The 17,558-nt window shown below is 40.5% G+C and overlaps 1 protein-coding gene across 2 annotated transcripts; it reads right to left on the bottom strand.

Moving 5' to 3' along the window:
• Positions 1-3,532: 3,532 nt before the first annotated feature.
• On the bottom strand, positions 3,533-15,018 carry Dorip1 (dopamine receptor interacting protein 1). Of its 2 annotated transcripts, none has more exons than XM_090345026.1 (5): positions 14,697-15,018; positions 11,662-12,186; positions 9,272-9,361; positions 6,896-7,030; positions 3,533-5,788 (listed from the first exon to the last, which is right to left on the bottom strand). In XM_090345026.1, exons 2-5 carry the CDS (start codon positions 12,183-12,185, stop codon positions 5,605-5,607), a joined length of 933 nt encoding a protein of 310 aa, XP_090201152.1. In that variant the 5' UTR covers position 12,186; positions 14,697-15,018; the 3' UTR covers positions 3,533-5,604. The 2 variants fall into 2 exon arrangements, with proteins under 2 accessions (XP_090201152.1, XP_090201151.1); XM_090345025.1 differs by lacking the exon at positions 14,697-15,018 and adding an exon at positions 12,798-12,889.
• Between the last annotated feature and the right edge of the window lie 2,540 nt (positions 15,019-17,558).

The raw sequence follows: 17,558 nt of genomic DNA, 5'->3' as shown, positions 1-17,558 counted from the left end.
ATCGGTGAGCAGACCAGCTTCAATGAATAAATATGTGGCTCAGAGCAGAAACCCTAGTACCATGGGAGAAAAATAAAAATGTTGAGATGGATTCAGCAAGGGGGAGAAGCCTATGATCTCATAGTACTCAAGAGACAGAGGCAAGGGGCTGGGAATGTGGCTTCATGGCAGAGTGCTTGCTTAGCATGCATGAAGCCCTGGGTTTCGGTCCTCAGTACCTACCACACACACACACAATGGTGCAGTGGCTCCTGTGGTAAGAATGTTAGCCCTAGGCAAAAGCAGCCCAGGGACAGTGCCCAAGTGAAAGACAGTGGGATGGGTGAATTACAGACATCTGAAATAAATTTAATGGGATTCAAAAAAGCCTTCTAGTGTCAAACCACAACTCAAGCCTAGAAATATTGTTTGTAAGGGCTGGGAGTATGGCATGGTGGTAGATTGCTTACCTAGTATGCACAAAGCCCTGGGTTCCATTTCTCAGTACTACATACACAGAAAAAGATGAAAGTGCTGCTGTGGCTCAAGTGGTAGAGCCCTAGCTTTGAGAAAGCTCAAGAACAGTATGAAGGACCTGAGTTCCAGCACTAGGACTGGCAAAAGGGAGGGAAGGAGGGAGGGAGGGAGGGAGAGAAAAGAAATGTTTTATATCCAGATAGCAAACATATTATTACTACTTTACTGTAATTTTGACTTGGAAATTATTCCAAATGATAATTTTTTTATTAAATTACATTTATTAAAGAAGCAGCCAGACAGTGGTGGCTCACACCTGAAACCCTAGCTATTCAGGAGGCTGAGATCTGAGGATCATGGTTTGAAGTTAGCCTAGGCAGGAAAGTCTGTGAGACTATTATCTCCAATAAACTACATAAATTACATAAACAGAAAAGTCCAGAAGTGGTGCTGTAGCTCAAGTGGTAGAGTGCTAGCCTTGAGCAAAAGACTCAAGGACCCATGCCTAGGCCCTGAGTTCAAGCCCCAGGACTGGCAGATACAAACACACACACACACACACACACACACACACACACACACACACACACATATGTACAAAATTTCATAAGGTCTTAATACCTGATCATTTTGGAGAATTTCTAGGATACCAACTTAATGCTCTAAAGATTAAGGACAAGTATTTCCTAGTCACAATACAATAAGCTTAGAAGTGAAAACTTTGGAAGTTAATACAGTTTATTCGTGAACCACCAATGGATTAAGGCATTTGTAATCATGTTAACTTACAATTTCAATTCTGAGAGTTGGCTCATCTAAAAATGCAGTTGAGGGCTGATGCCAGCTGGCATTTAAGCAAGAGACTCATGTTCATGGCAGCCCTGCCCACAGGAAGCCTATCCTCTTCCATTAACATACTTTTGGAGTCTCATTGTCCTCTTGGAGTTTTCTCATACTGTTTGCCTGTATCACCCCTGTGCCAGTCTCCATGGATCTTTAAAATGCCTTAGCATCCCAAACTAATGGTTTGTCACTGAACAGAGAAGTTATAATACTTATAGTCTTATTTTGAAATGAGACAAATTCAAATGGCCTAGAGGAATGGCTCAAATGGTGAGGTGACTCCATAGCAAATGAATTTCAAACCCCAGTTCTTACACAGACACACACACACCCCGCATGAAAAAATTCCACATATACCTGAGGGTCAAAATGAAACTATAAATGTACAAGGAGTAGGTTTTTAACTTCCAATAACTGCACAGTTGATTTGTTTCCAAAACTCATGTTTTTAGGGGCTCTTCAAAGTCACTCATGTAATTTAATATACCTCCTTGGCTTACAGGCCACCACTCCCAGCTCAGTTTTTCAAAAGTGTTTTTTGGTATCTTTTTTTTGTTGTTGTTCCCTTGCAGAAGAATTTGAGAAAACTGCAGATTATAGAACATATTGCTCATCTGAAGGTACATTTTAACTTAGATCCTCAGTTATTAGCATATAATTAGCTGCAGAGGCCTCCCTACTAAACTGTACTCTCCAACTTTCCAGAGAAAAGACATTCACTCTTCCAGATTAATCTGAACGTGCTGCAGTAACAGAACACTTGAGACTAATTTATAACAAAATATTCCAGAAGCCAAGCTAGCATCCAAAGGGAGCCTTTCTTGTGTCCTTGTGGCAAAAAGCAGGATAGAATACAGTCCTTCAAGTCTTTCTATAAATGCACTTAATACCATTCATGAAGGCTGAGAGGAAATCCTACTAACTTTCTAAAAGGCTCTACTTCTAAAACACCACTTCTGTGGAGATTAAATTCAACTTGAATTTTCTGGAATGAAAGAGCATCATTCAAATCATAGAAGACTGTCCAGATGATGAGAGACTGAACCGTGGGTCAAGAGTTCAGAACTGAGAGTAAAGCATTAGATTTAAGATATTTGTATAATATCATGTAACCCTTTTATTAATTACAATAAAATATTTTAAAAAAGATATTTGTATAAAAGTTTCAGTGAGATCAACCTCAAAAAGCTATGCAATTTTAGGATAGAAAATTTGAATTGAGTTTTAAGTGCCAGAGCACTGACAACGGAAGATAAATATTTTAGATATAATCTAGAAATCCACTAAGTTGTTTTACAAACTTTCTGCCTACCTTTAGTGAAACAGCTATTTTCAAATAATTATAACATTAACTTAGTTATAAAACTCAAGAGGATTAACATTTGTAGCTTATGTTAGTAGTTACATGTATAATTTGCTCATATCTAAAAAATAGAACACTGGATTCTCTCTCATTTACTTGCCAGCTAAATATTTGTTTCTCATTTGTTGGATTAGGTACTTGATATTAAACCACATCAAATAATTTATAAATGAAAGCAATTCTAAATGAATAAATAATTATTGACACAAACAGGACAGTCCTTTGAAGAGAATCAAGTTGGACATTCCTTATTAGTTTTTTTCTCTATCCTCTATGGCGGTAGAGAAGGTTTTAAAATTCTTTCCTCATCGGAAGTAGTGATTTGTAGTATTTTGATTAAAAACATATTCTGGTTATCCATTACCTTTTGGCTTCCCTTCACTAAATTAAGGGTATTGATACTGAAGTTTCCATATTCTCACCTGAACATTCTGCAGCCAGAGATAGTTTGTCTCTACTAGCTACCAGCCACTACCACAACAAAATACTACAAATTCTTCAACCCCAGTTAGCTGGGATTCAAGAATACAGGTTTAATTTCTATTATACAATAGTGACATGAACTATTGCCTAAATACTTTTTTTAAAAAAAATCTAAAAAGTTTATAGTAAGAAAATCTGAGAGACTTTATGGACATGAAAGAGGTAGAAAAAATGGTTTTTATTAGCATATTCAAGGTAGCCAATATTTTAACAAACATCTTAATCCTCACTACAACCCAGTGAGGTAGGTACATCATTGATAAATGAGTATTCCAAAGAAAGTGCGATTCCTTAAAGAATGAAACTACATTAGGAAGAGTTTATAAAGGTCAATTGCTTACACCATTTATGTATACTCTAATGTTTGTGTTTTGGAATACTTTGTTACCAGAAAAGCTTATTATAAATCAAATCCTTATACTTGTAGAAGTGTTTAAATCAAGCTGGGGTGAACTTCTAAAAAAAATACCATTAGATTTCATCCTTACATTAAAAAAGTAATTTTCATAGTATTTACTCAAAGTGAGGCATTCTCAGCGATATTTCACCCATGTTTATCCATCTTTACAAGAAGTTATCTCAACTTGGCACCATGGCAATAAAAGATTTAATTTATTGAATGAAACATTAGCAATTTGGTATATGGCAGTGAACTGTTATCTACAACCAGGTTGTAGAAGTCTTTAAATGTATTGCACCTAATTTCATTCTTAAACTTATAGCAAACTGTCTATTGAAATGTAAACATTAAAATCAATGGTTGTAATGTCTAAAGCATTTTCCCTTGAGAACATTTCTCTTAAATTGCAAAAGGAAGCGTGATCTTAGGGTATTTATGAAGAAACAGCCCTGTACCAATGACTTATTTCAATATCCTAGCTAGTCAGGAAACCGAAGAACTGAAGATTATGGTTTGATGCCAGCTCAGGCAAACAAATCCAGCAAGACTCCTATCTCCAGTTAACCAGTAGAGTTGAAACTGGAGGCATGACTCAAGTGGCAGAGCACCAGCCACGAGAAAGCACAAGAGTCTAGGCTCAAGTCATTGTACTGCTACACACACACATTACAATATCACCATTATTGATAACCACTGATAACTGAAATATTGATAACTATTATACTCGTGTGGTTATATTGCAAACCATAGCCTCCTGTTCTACCAGTTACTACTTAAAAGAACAAGGTATGCTGGAAACCAGTAGTTTATGCCTGTAATTCCAGCTGCTCAGGAGACTGAGATCTCAAGACTGCAATTTGAAGCCAGCTTGGTCAAGAATTTGTGAGAGTATTTCCAATTAACCAGCAAAAAAGCCAGAAGGGTGCTGTGACTCAAGTGTTAAAGCATGAGTCCTGAGTGACAAAGCTAAGGGATAATGCCCAGGTCCTGAGTTCAGACCCTGGTACTTGCCTGCACTCGCACACAAACACAACAGATGTCTAAAAATGCAAGTCTCCCTCTCCCCTCTCTGCTCTCTCTCTCCTCCCCCATTTCCCACCCCCTCAGCAGAACTGGTATTTAGAAAGCAGGCTTCCAGCTCCCAAGGTAGGCTTTCTACTATTGAACTATGAACCAATTCAGTATATTTTTCTCTTTGTCAACATTAAACTTCAAACAAGAAATATTCCTAGGTACTATACATTTTTAACTATATTTCTATTGTTAGTTCAATACAACATCCAATTGCCTGATGTCTTTAATAGTCTCCTTATCTCCAAAAACAGCATTTTATTGTAGAATTTCTATTAAATATAAGATAAATATTTTGGATATTAAAACAACTCTAAGATTGGAAGGTAAGTTAACACTTGAAATCCATTGACAAGTTCGTAATGTTTTAACAAATAGTTACAGTAGTATACTATTATAAAGAAATAATTTAAGTGTAGAAAATGTCTCACATAAATATTTTTTAAAACTGCTGCAATAAAATTAGTTAAAGCAGTGAGTAAAATAAACCAAGCCATCTGTAAGTGGTACATTCATATCTGTACTCAGTCTAACAGTGCACTTTGTATTATAGTGAGGTAAGCAAAAAAAAAATAAAAATACAGTCAGATAATTAAAATACTGTCTATTACCCAGGTTTCAGTTGGATACTCAAAACCAAAAATTTGAAATTCAAATGACAGAGTATTTTTTTGGATTTAATGATAGAATTTTTAAATCTCTGAGGTATATATAAATTAAAAAATACAAAGGCCACAGATTTATTTTATTCCAACATAAAATATATTGTATAAAAATAACCCAAGAAATATAAAAAGGAAATACAAACATTTTTGCATAGGTCTTCTATATAAAACATTTACCTGGGGCTAAACACTGGAAAATACACCTCTGAAACTAATATAGTTGAACTGTTTCCTTGGATACCAAGTATATACAGCCTAAGAGCCCTTCATCTTGGGGAGCACGGGCAGGCGGGAAAACAATTTAATTTAGCATCAGTCTATATTTATTTCTCTGTTGCTCGAATATAAACCAATGATGACAAGAGGAGAAACTCTGGGGGTTTATTTAACAAAATTAAATTCACATTTCTGAGACCATCATAGTGCATCCAATGTCCATCAATCTGGAACGCTGCAGAATAATGGTGCTCCTCTTTGTTAAATAATGTGGCACCTTCCAACAAATACCTGGAAATTAAACAACAAAGTATAGCAGAAAATTGAAGTAAACATTTCTTAGATTGTTTTGAAGTAAACATTTCTTATATTAAGTGAGGAATAAAAAGGAGACCAACTTGCATTCTGTTCACTGAAAAAAAATTCATTATGTAATATAATTGGTTGTTTAAATAATATATTTTTATTACCAAGGGCTTGTACACAGGTTTTCATTATATTTCCTCATACATGCATATATTGTACTTTGATCAAACACCCCTTTATTACTCCTTCTTGCTCTTCCTACCTACAAAATAATTTTAATGGGTTTCATTATTGTTTTTTCATACATGTGTATGAAGTATGTTTATCATCTTTATCCTCTGTTCATGTTTCTCCCCAGCCATTAGTTCATATGCCGAACAGTCACTGTGTTACATACTTGCCATTCAATGTTTTTTAGGGCTAGATTCTGCATTTCAGAGAGAACATTATGAAGTATTTTTCATTCTTGGTCTGCCCTACTTCATTCTATGTGAAAATACTTTAAATTGTTCGTGTAAATTAAGCACTGAAAACTAATAGATAAACCTATATCCTATTAAAGCAGGCATGTTCAGAGTTTTAAATGCAAAAGCTAAAGGTACCTGCTTCTTTCTTGACTTGTTTGTAGATGTTTTTACTTGTAATGATGACAAGTTATGATTTATCAGCACTGGTTTATAAATAAAACATGGATACACTGGTTAAATTATTGGCTCAAAGTTATATAGCTTGTCAAAATGGGCTAGGATTTGAACTCGTTATATAATCAGAGTATCTAATGGTTACACACACTGACAGTGACTGGACCCTGAAGTAATTTTTAGTCCTATTCAGAATACACAGATTTAGTGATTTTTTTCCAACAATATCTTGAAAAAGGGTGATGGCTAAATGCTGATCAAAATCATGGCAGACTAGACATCTTTGTTTTTTACTGTTTTTTTTTCCTGCACTTCGAAGGGGTGTATGCAGAGTTAACATGTCCATTTAATTTGTTTCTGCTTCTTGATCAGAGTTACTCCCTGCACTTTGTTATACTAGTTTTGTAAAACAACCAGAACAAAATAACAAAAACAAAAACAAAACACCTACTTGTGATCAGATAAATCCAAGTAATAAGGTACATATGCCAGATCTTCAGACTTCCAGTGCTGCATATTTAAGACAACAAAAGGTGGTGCCCCATGGCAAAAAACTCTCTGGGAAAATTCTCTTAAACCACCACACCTAAAATAGAACATGGTCATAAACATCATTACACTGCGGTCAAAGATACCTTCCACTATTCTAGACTTGATTTTAATTTGGCATCTGGGGCCAGGAGTGTGGCCTACTGGTAAGAGTGCTTGCCTACCATGCATGAAGCTCTGAATTTGATTCCTCAGTACCACATACACAGAAATGGCCCCAAGTGGTGCTGTGGCTCAAGTGGTACAATGCTAACATTGAGAAAGCCCAAGGACAGTGCCTAGGCCCCCAGTTCAAGCCCCAGGGCTGGCAAAAAATAAAAGAAAAAAATTGTTATCTATAATGGATATGGGTAGTGGAATGGCCATATTATACCTTATAAATATACCTATTCCTAGAAGATTTACAGTTTCTAAACTAGAAGTGAAACTTTAAAAAAAAGTGGGTACAGAAGTTCAAACCTGTAATTCTGGCTATTGGAAGGCACAGAGGGAATATTAGTTTGAAACAAGATCAGATAAAAAGTTCTCAGGACTCCATTTTCTTCATCACTTAGGTGCAGTGGCATGTGAATGCTTATCCCAGCTACAGAAGTACAATGTCTGGGTGAAGCGGTGTACAGCTATTCACCAGTGACATGGGGAAAGCCCAAATAGGACGACAACCCAAGCCAGCCCCACAAAAAATTGAGTCTCACTTGAAAATAACTAATGCAAAAAGGGGCAGGAAACATGACTCGGGCCCGAGGCCCTGTGTTCAATGCCCACAGTACAACAACGCACTCCTGAAAAGGCTATTTCTTTACAATTATAAAACTCGGGGCCAGGAATGTAGGCTAGTGGCAGAGTGCTCACCTAGGATTATAAAATTCAGAATAATAAAGTGTGAGTCTGTTGAATAAAAGCTCTTGTTTTTAGATATATTTTTTCTCTTTAAACTGGTTTTAAATAATGAGTTAGAAGGGAAAATATGCTTCATTTTTTTCAATTAGCATCTTCTGTCAGCATGATAGAAGAACTATTATTATCAGATATTACATATATGAATCAGTAATTAGACAGTAGAATCTCTACCAGAACGCCCAGAGCACAGTACTCTGGCTAACAACATTACTGACTACAAGTAACTAGAAAACCATTTCTTTCAGTATTTGTTACTAACATCTGTTAGTTCATGTTTGTACTTAATAAGAACAGTTACTTGAATTTAATTTTATCTTTCCCTTTGTGATTAAATTAGTTATAAGACATCATCCTTCTAAATATTAACTCTTGTTATACAATAATGTAGACTCTGAAGATGAGTACTTTCTGCCCCCTTTGAAATATTTTTTACTGTTAAACTTTCTCCCCTCTCTCACCTCTCCTCCCTTTTTCCTCCTCTTCTCCCTCTCCCTTACCCCCAATTCTCTCTTTCTCTTTTTTTCTAGTACCAGAGCTTGAACTAGGGCTTTTGTGTTTTCAGTTGTGTTTCAGTTTCAGTTTGTGTTTTTAGCTGGTGCTTTACCACTTGAGCTACACCTACAGTCCTTAACCATTCTCTCTTAAATGAGGAATGCGGGTGGGGGGGGGATTTAAATAATTGAAAGTCTTGATCTGATGGATTCCAGTTAGCCAAGTTTTTATTGTTACCCAATCAGCTATGGTGTGTGTGGCGTGGTGGTTTTTGCTTTGTACTTGTTGACTAGATGTAATGCCATATTTTACAGTGATTATTTGATAACAGAAACACAGTAAGATGGCATTCTAAACTATGGGGTTTTTGTCGATTGTGGGACTTGAACTCTGGGCCTAAGCATTATCCCTGAACTCTTCAGCTCAAGGCTACTGCCTTACCCCCTGAGCTGCAGTGCCACTTCCAGTTTTCTGGTAGTTAATTGGAGATAAGAGACTCATGGACTTTAGTGCCAGGCTGGCTTTGAACATTGATTCTCAGATCACAGCCTCCTGAGTAGCTAGGATTACAGGTGTGAGCCACTGGAACATAGCAGGGAACATTTTTAAAGGCATTCTTATAGCAAGGAGGAAAGAAACATTTTACCTGTATGCAAATAAGCAAGTTTTTAGAGACACAAAGGGATTTCAAGGAAAAAATGATTTGGAGAATCAGAAAAATTTGGCAGTAGTTTTGTTAATTAGATTCAAAGTGTTAGGCTTCCTAAATAATTATGAGTTTCTACTCCATGATGTAAGCTCATCAGCTCATATGTCCTTATGAACTAAACATTTCCTTCTGAACTAAACAAATACGTTCATCTTAAATGTCATATCATATACTCACCCAAGCTCTTCACACAGTTCAATTCTGGAACAGAATAACTCATCCACAGCCAGTCGTATCAAGTTTCCATGTGGGATTTCTTGGGGAGGACTATGATAATTGTAAAACACAAGAACTGCATCAACCTTTTCTTTTTTCCTTTTTTTTTTTGTGGGTCATGGGGCTTCAACTCGGCTTGGACACTGTCCCTGAGCTCTTCAGCTCAAAACTACCACCCTACCCTTGAGCAAAACCCCATTTTCCGTTTTCTAGAGGTTAATTGGAGATAAGAGTCTCAGGTCTTTTTGTGCCCGGACTGGCTTTGAACCTTGATCCTCAGATCTCAGTCTCCTGAGTAGCTAGGATTACAAGAGCTGAGCCACGGCACCCAGCTAACGTTTTCTTCATATAGCATCAGAATGGCAAATTCTATAAATCAATCACTTAGCAGAACCAAGTACACCAAGTACACAATTTGTCTTATACATCTATTTTTAGAATATACTACAGACACCTATAGAATTTTTTCCAAATATCATTTTCTGTAAATAGACCCTAAACATTCGGTTGTTGCTATTTTAACAAAATTGTGCAATAGTGTCTATTGAACGCAAGTCAGAATTAGTAGAGCAGTTGACCAGTTATTGAGTAAATGCAAGTCAAACCTATTTGGCTTGAGTTATCTGTTCAATGTTTGATCCTCTGTATTCTTCAGATGTTTTGAATACAATATTGTATACATAGGCAGAGCTTTAATGAGCACAGTGAAAAACACTTTATTAAAGTATAAAATTAGTATAAATATAAAATAAAAATATTTCACTGTAGTTTTGAAACATTTACATATTAAAAGATATTCATTTAAGTAAGTTTATTAAAGACATTTTTACTGTGTCATGATATATAGTAACACAATAGTTTACTTTGCATGGGGGGCTTGGTCCTGGGGCTAAAGGCTGATGGTTCTACCACTTGAGCCATAGCTCCACTTCCAGCTTTTTATGATATGTTTTTGGCAATGAAAGTCTGGTGGATTTTGTGCCTGGGCCAGTTTCAAAGCAGGATCCTCAGATACAGCCTCCGAAGTTACAGGTGCGAGCCACCAGGGCCCAGCTGCTTTTTCCCTTAATATAACTGTCACCAATACAGGGAAATAAAGAACACCTCAGGAAAATACGCACTTAATAAGTGAAATGGGAGCCAGGAACCCGTAGCTCATGCTTATGATCCTGGCTACTCAGGAGACTGAGTTAGAAAATTAAGGTTCAAAGCCAGCCCAGGCAGGAAAGTCCTGTGAGACATTTATCTCCAATTAACGACCAAAAGGCCAGAATTGGAGCTACGGCTTAAACACTAGCTTTGAGCACAAAGTTCAGGGACAGCTTGACCAACGTCTAAGCCCCAGGATTGGTAAAAATGAATAAATACAGAAATATTCATTAATTATGATATTCGTTCCCAAATGGGAACAATATATTAAGCTGGTTTTTTTTTATTATAGAGCCAAATACCCTTTCTGCCAGCATCTTTAGGTCTGTCCTTCCTCCTCCAACCCACCCCCACACACCCTGGCAACAATTCCTCCTCTGGCTCATATTCCTTTGAGCCATTAGTGTTTCCCAGTACTCCATTAAGGCTTGCCAGTTGGCCTCCCTCCCTGTCATTTACCAGTTTGGAGTTCTGCCTTCTCTGTGAAAGCCACAAATATTCAGCAGGCTTCCAGAACCTTTCCCAGTCCATGTAAAATCTTCTCACATTCACATCATCTCAGGTATGACATGCTGAATTCAGGGTTTCTGTCTATTATGTCCACACATTGTCTATATTTTTAATCCTCTTGCTCACAGGGAACTAGTTTTCCTTAAAAAGATCCAAAGAGCAAAACACTCTGAAACATTCGTTCCAGAGGTTCAAGTGGTAAAGTGCCTGCTTATAAGCATATGAGGCCCCAAGAGTTCAAATCCCAGACCATCAATAATAAAAATAGAAGTAAAAAAAGTCAGTGTTAGAGCTAGGAGACATGGTTCAAGCATGAGCTCCCCTTGTAAGCATGAATATTCTAAAATCTACAGCCTAAAGAGTTACCTCTTATTATCATATTAATAATTTCAGACCAAGGTTAAAACACTTGGTATAGTGAATAATTTATTACACCTGTAATCCTAACTACTCAAAAGGCTGAGACCTAAGGATCACAGTTTGAAATCATTCTGAATAGTAAAGTCTACAAGACTCTTCAATTAACCAGCAAAAAGTCAGAAGTGAAGGTGGGGTTTTAGTATTAGGATGCCAGAATTGAGCAAAGAAGCTATGCCCAGGCTGAGTTCAAGCCCCAGTACTGGTATGCACATAAATGTGTGTACGCAAACGTGCGTGCCCGCACACATACGTGAAAAGACTTTGGAACTTACTTGATACTAATTGTGCGCTGTTGATCTTCCTGCACTCGAGTGGGGCATCGCCAGTTGGAACAATAACTCTCCTGAATGGTAGACATGAGATTTTCAAGATTTTTTGTAAAATTATCATGCTCATTCCCAAACAAATCAATTATTAATGAAGCTTTATGAACTTCAGATTTGTATTGCTGTTTTTCCATTTTGTCCCAAATCCAAAGTAGCTTCACAGTTGTAAAATTGTAGGTGTCCATTAAATACAGAAAACAGTCTACAAACTCTCTACCAAAATGAAGAGAGAGTTCCCTGGGGAAGTTTTCGTTTTCATTAAGAATGACATACAGTAACATCAAGAACCCATCTATAGTGCAGGTGTTTTTCAGTCTTATTTCAACATAGAGTGGTGTACAGGATACTGCTTTGCGGCCAGCTTTGATCGTAAAAACACCTCCCCAGGGAAGAACAGGCCTCCAAAACGATCGATCTTGGTTATAGTTATTTTTAATCGATGCTTTGATCTCTTCAAACAGCGTCTTCATCCTGCATTTAAAAATTTAACAGAACGCAGAAATACATGAGATTAGCTCAAGCCCCATGACTGACAAAAAAAAGCATAAGATGCTTAAAGTAAGGCTAACAGATTTAAAGTTTGACTTAGCCTCAAAATATAACAACAAAAAGTAAATGTACCATGTTTTGGGGCAATGTGCATGGCTGATCCTAATGGAGAGGGGGAAGACATTTAAAAGGTCTCAACTTTTCTGCCAAGGAACAAAAATGGCCATTGGCTAGACCTTTATATTAGATATTGCTGATCTTATCTCTGATGTAGGCAAATTCTTTTAAGTCCTAATATAAAAGGATAGAAATGTCATATCAAAATCCCTTTCATGGAACAATAAATATACATGAATAAAAAATACTCAACCTACATTTGTTTTATTCTTCTCTTCAAAATACAAGCCATTCTTCATTTCTTTACTGTGAGTGGTTACACTTTAAGAAACTGATAGAATAAGGCCCTCAGTTTTCAGGTACAGAATACTAGCCATTTAGTGGCTTTCATATGAATCACACTAGACATTTTATTTGTGCTATAAAGCAAATCTAATAATAGGACCAGGCCCGTGGCCTGGTGGTAAAGCGCTCACCTAGCTTGCATGAAGCCCTGGATTCCATTCCTCAGTACCACATACACAAAAAAAGCCGGAAGTGCTGTTATGGCTGAAGTGGTAGAACGCTAGCCTTGAGAAAGCCCAAGGACAGTGCTCAGGCCCTGAGTTCAAGCTCCATAACTGGCAAAAAAAAAAAAAATCTAATAATACCACCTGTTGCTATACATAAAGACTAATTCTGGCACTTAATGTAACAAAAATACAACAACTGAGAATTATAAGGACTTTAATTACATGTATACAATAAAATATTCTTTTCCGACGTTAGGCTTTTGTTTTTGTACAGGAAGTGTTTTTAGGGGGGGAAACGATGCGCCAGCAGAACAGGGCCAAGGAAGTGACTGAGATCAGTATATTTTGACCACGGCTTCAAGCATCACATCCCTCCCTCCAATGCACAACGCAACCCGCCAGCCCTCCACAAAACAGTTAAGACTTGGGCTTCGTGTGTGTGTGTGTGTGGAGGGGAGTTCAGCACTGCTTTAAAACCGTGAAGAGGCTGACCACTACACACACACACACACACGCGCGCATACACACGCGCGCACACACACGCACACGCACACATGCACACACGCGCACACACACGCACACACGCACGCGCGCACACGCACACACACGCACACGCACACACGCACGCACGCACACGCGCACACATGCGCACACACGCACATGCGCACACACACGCACGCACACGCGCACACGCGCACGCACACGCACACATGCACACACACACGCACACATGCACACACACACGCACACACGCACACACAGACACACAGACACACACACGCACAGTAGTTTCTGGCTGGACACCCGATCCCGCCCTGCGGGCTCTAAAATGGCAAACACTACATTTAGTTCCAAGTGCGCATGGTTCTGGAGTGAGGCTAACTACCCTGGCTGCAGTCCACCCCTCACAAGGGAAAACCCGGGGGGGGGGGGATAAATACATAAATAAATGAATAAATAAATAAACAGCCATTGGGCAAGTCGCTGGGCGCTCTAGAATTTTCAACAACTCTGCCCCTTGGTTTCCAGAGGCTACGTTAGAAAAGAGTTGTAGACAAGACTGCAACCATGTAACCCTGTCACCCACGCTGCCGCCGCCGCCCGGGGCGCGAACCCGGCCTCCGGGGACCCGAGTCAGGCCGGCCCGCGCGGCGGAGCCACACGCGAGCATCCGCGTTCACTTCTCGACCTCGCGGCGATGGACACGGAGATGGACACGCGGCGGGCCGCGGCCCCGATCCCCCCCCACTCCCCCTTCCCCATCCGCAGCGCCTCAAGTGTTCGCCTCCGGGTCGGGGAGGCTGGAAGCCGCGGTGGATGGGTGGGTGTGTGGGGGGGGCAGGGTGGTATCTCCACCGGGTCTCCCAGCCTCGGCTTCCAGGACCAGAGGAGAGACGTCCCGGGCCGGCATTTCCAGCAGGCCGGGGGTCGCGATCTGGAGGTCCCTCCACCACCACCGGGCTGGCTGCCCGAGCCACTGTCTAAGGCACTGGGGGAAGGGGTTCCCCTCCTCCCCACCCCCCTCTTTCGGAAAATAACGGTCGCGCGCCCCGGGGCCCCCGGGCCCGTGGTGGGCGTCCACTCCAGGCCCCCGGGCCCGGCACGCCCCCACTCCCCCCACCCCGGCGCCGGGCACCGGGGTCGGGCTCCACGCCGCGGGCCGACCCCCCTCCCCCGCCCTGCCCCGATCCCCGCCCGCTCCAGCCCGCGGCCGGTGACGGAGGCTCCCCCCGCCTCTCCCGGGACACAGCCCCCCCTTTCCCGGGAGCGCCCCAGGACTGAGGGCCAAGGGGGCGGGCGGGGCAGGCGGGCGCCGGCGCGCCGCGGAAGGAGTTCCCACCGGGAAAGCCGACGTGCTCCTACCTCCCGGGGGACCGAGAACCGCCGGTGCCGCCGCACCCGTCGTCGCCGCCGCTGGCTCATGGGGAGCCCGGTCTGCCCGCCGCCACCGCCTCCACCTCATCTACTGGCATCGCTGGCTGTCTCGGCCTGTCCCGGCGTGAGCGCTGGGCTCCGGCACGACCTCCATCGCACCCGCCGCGGAGGCGGGAGCCACAGCAGCGCCAGAGCCCAGGCCTGATCCGACCGGACCCGCGGGGCCAGGACCGCGGGGAGCGGGGCGGACACGTCGCTTCTTATTACGGAGGAAGATTCGGCCTGACCTCCGCCCCCCCTCCCCCCCGACCCCCCGAGTCCAGTCTCGGCGGGCGCTACCGCGCAGGCGCAAAAATGACAGGCCAAACTTGCGTGGGTCGAGTGTGTACACAGCGTCCAGATGTACCCAATGGGAACGACGATCCGGGGTGGGGGGGCGGGAGCAGTGCAGGGGAGGGCGGATCCCTGGCAGAGGGTGGGCGGGGCAGCAGGCAGTGGGCGGGGCTTGCCACACTAGCAAAAGCCACTGACTTTTTTGTTGTTGTCTGTTTTGAGATTATGTACCCTTTGGAGATACTACTCCGTTTTAGGTTGATTACAGGTCTTCCTAAAGTTTAAATTCAAAAGTAAAGAAAAAACTTTTCTCAGTAAATTATAGCTATATCACTATTTACTGAGGAAAAGTTGAAGTGGTGTGTTAAATGCTAGTGTTCAAGATTAATAGTGGTCAAGATCAATCAATATGTTCTCATTGAAAACGAAGCTAATACTGTTGAGAACTAGGATAGCTTTATCTTCATGTTTTTTAACACTATTTTTTCTTTTCCTTTTTTTTTTTCTTTTTGCCAATCCTGGAGTTTCAACTCAGGGCCTGAGCACTGTCCTTGGGCTTTCTCAAGGCTACAGCTCTACCACTTGAGCCACAGCACCACTTCTGGCTTTAGTCTATGGATGTGGTACCAAGGAATCGAATCAGGGTCTTCGTGCATGCTAGATAATCACTCTACCACTAGGTCAAGCTCCTCATCCCTCAACACTAGGTTTAAAGAAAAGGTTTTGGACTTAAGTTTCCACAGAGTAAGTGACACATCTGGAAACTAAACTGAGGAATGCTTAATGCTAGTTTGTAAGCTTAATCACTATTGCTGTCAATTAAGCCATTGTGGTGGTAATCAGCAATAATGATGGTGGAGATCAGCAGAAAGCTGACTCATCAAACTTTGGGGCCTCACCTGTGAGAAAAAACATCTATTCCTTGCATACTTGCATCATTAACAAACAGCCAGGCAACTGACCTTGAGCTCGATATCCTCAGCTTCAGCCTCCCAAGTGCTGAGATTATAAGGCATGCACCACCATTTTCACTCTAGGGTATATGCTAATCTGATGGCAGAGATTTGAAAACACATTATACCAATATTTATTGCCACATTTGTGATTATAATGCTTTTTTCACCAAGTATTTCTACACATGGAATTTAAGCATATCCACACAGGCTACTTAAAAATCTTTCACTGAATTTTTATTTAAATGTTATCATAAAGGTGATGTACAGAGGGGTTACAGTTATATTAAGTAACTAAATCTGCTTCTTTCTGAACAGTTTCTCCCCTCCCTTATTTTCTCCTACCACCGTCCACTTCTCCCCCACACAAGTTCCATCATAGTGTCTAATGAGTATCACTGTTGTATTGGTTCACTCTTTGTTCCCCTCATTTCTGTGAGTCCCCTACCCTTCCCCAAATATGATAAACTTATACCCAAGAAAAAGGGTACACAAATCAAAATCAAAAACAACAGGGAATAAGCCAAAGGGTGGGGGAAACAAACAAACAAAAAGAAATACCTGCAAACAGTACAGTAGAAAATCTTCTTGTTTCCATTTCTTGGAATTTTGGCAAGCATCATTTTATACGGCCATGCACATAGCTATTGCATCATGGTGATCACTACCTGAAAATATCCTCCTGTTCTCACACTGTTTCACCGAGTATATACTGAGGGAAACAATGTAAATCTAATCAACAAAGGGACTTCATGATCCCTCTTCATGATTCTACATGGGAAGGATTCCAGATGCCTCCAATTCGAATAAGAGAAGTCTGAACAAGGACAGACTAGTGGTTATTCATACTGGCTTGGATTTAAAAATAATACAGAAGCTGGGCATGGTAGAAGGTGCTTATAATCTCAGGACTTGGAGGACTGAGGAAGGAGGATACTGAGTACTAGTCATCTTGGGCTACATAGTGATACCCTGTTAAAATAAAATATAAATTATATTACTTTGTAATATAGATAACATATGATATATAATATATGCTATTTTACTATAATAATATATAGCACATGTGGGATTGGAAAGCTGGCTTGGTGGTAGAGTGCTGGCCTAACATGCATGAAGCCCTGGGTTTGATTCCTCAATACCACATACATGGAAAAAGCCAGAAGTGGCACTGTAACTCAATTGGTAGAGTGCTAGCCTTGAACACAGAGAGGCTCAGGGACAGTGCCCAGGCCCAGACTTCAAGTTCCAGGACTGAAAATGGTGTGTGTGTGTGTGTGTAAAATCTATAATACATAACATAATATAGTAATATGTAGTTTTATATAATATAAAGTTTCCATTATAATTAAGCTACAATATAACTACCTGTAACAACTGTATAAGTTACCATGTAACAAGCATGTGTTGGTTACAATTCTTGGTTATAAGAAATTGTTAGAAACTCATCCAACTGGAGCAAAGTGAGATTTATTGGATCATGTATGTAAGAAATTCAGAGTGGATCCAGAGTGTTGTATATGATGCTCTACTGAATCTTAATTTGAAATCATTACCTTTCTCC

Source organism: Megascapheus bottae, chromosome 14, assembly GCF_031878675.1.
Source record: "Megascapheus bottae isolate mThoBot1 chromosome 14, mThoBot2.hap1, whole genome shotgun sequence".
Classification (NCBI taxonomy): Eukaryota; Metazoa; Chordata; class Mammalia; order Rodentia; family Geomyidae; genus Megascapheus; species Megascapheus bottae.
The sequence above is the reverse complement of the archived record's forward strand: the minus strand, read 5'-3'. Positions and strand labels throughout refer to the sequence as shown.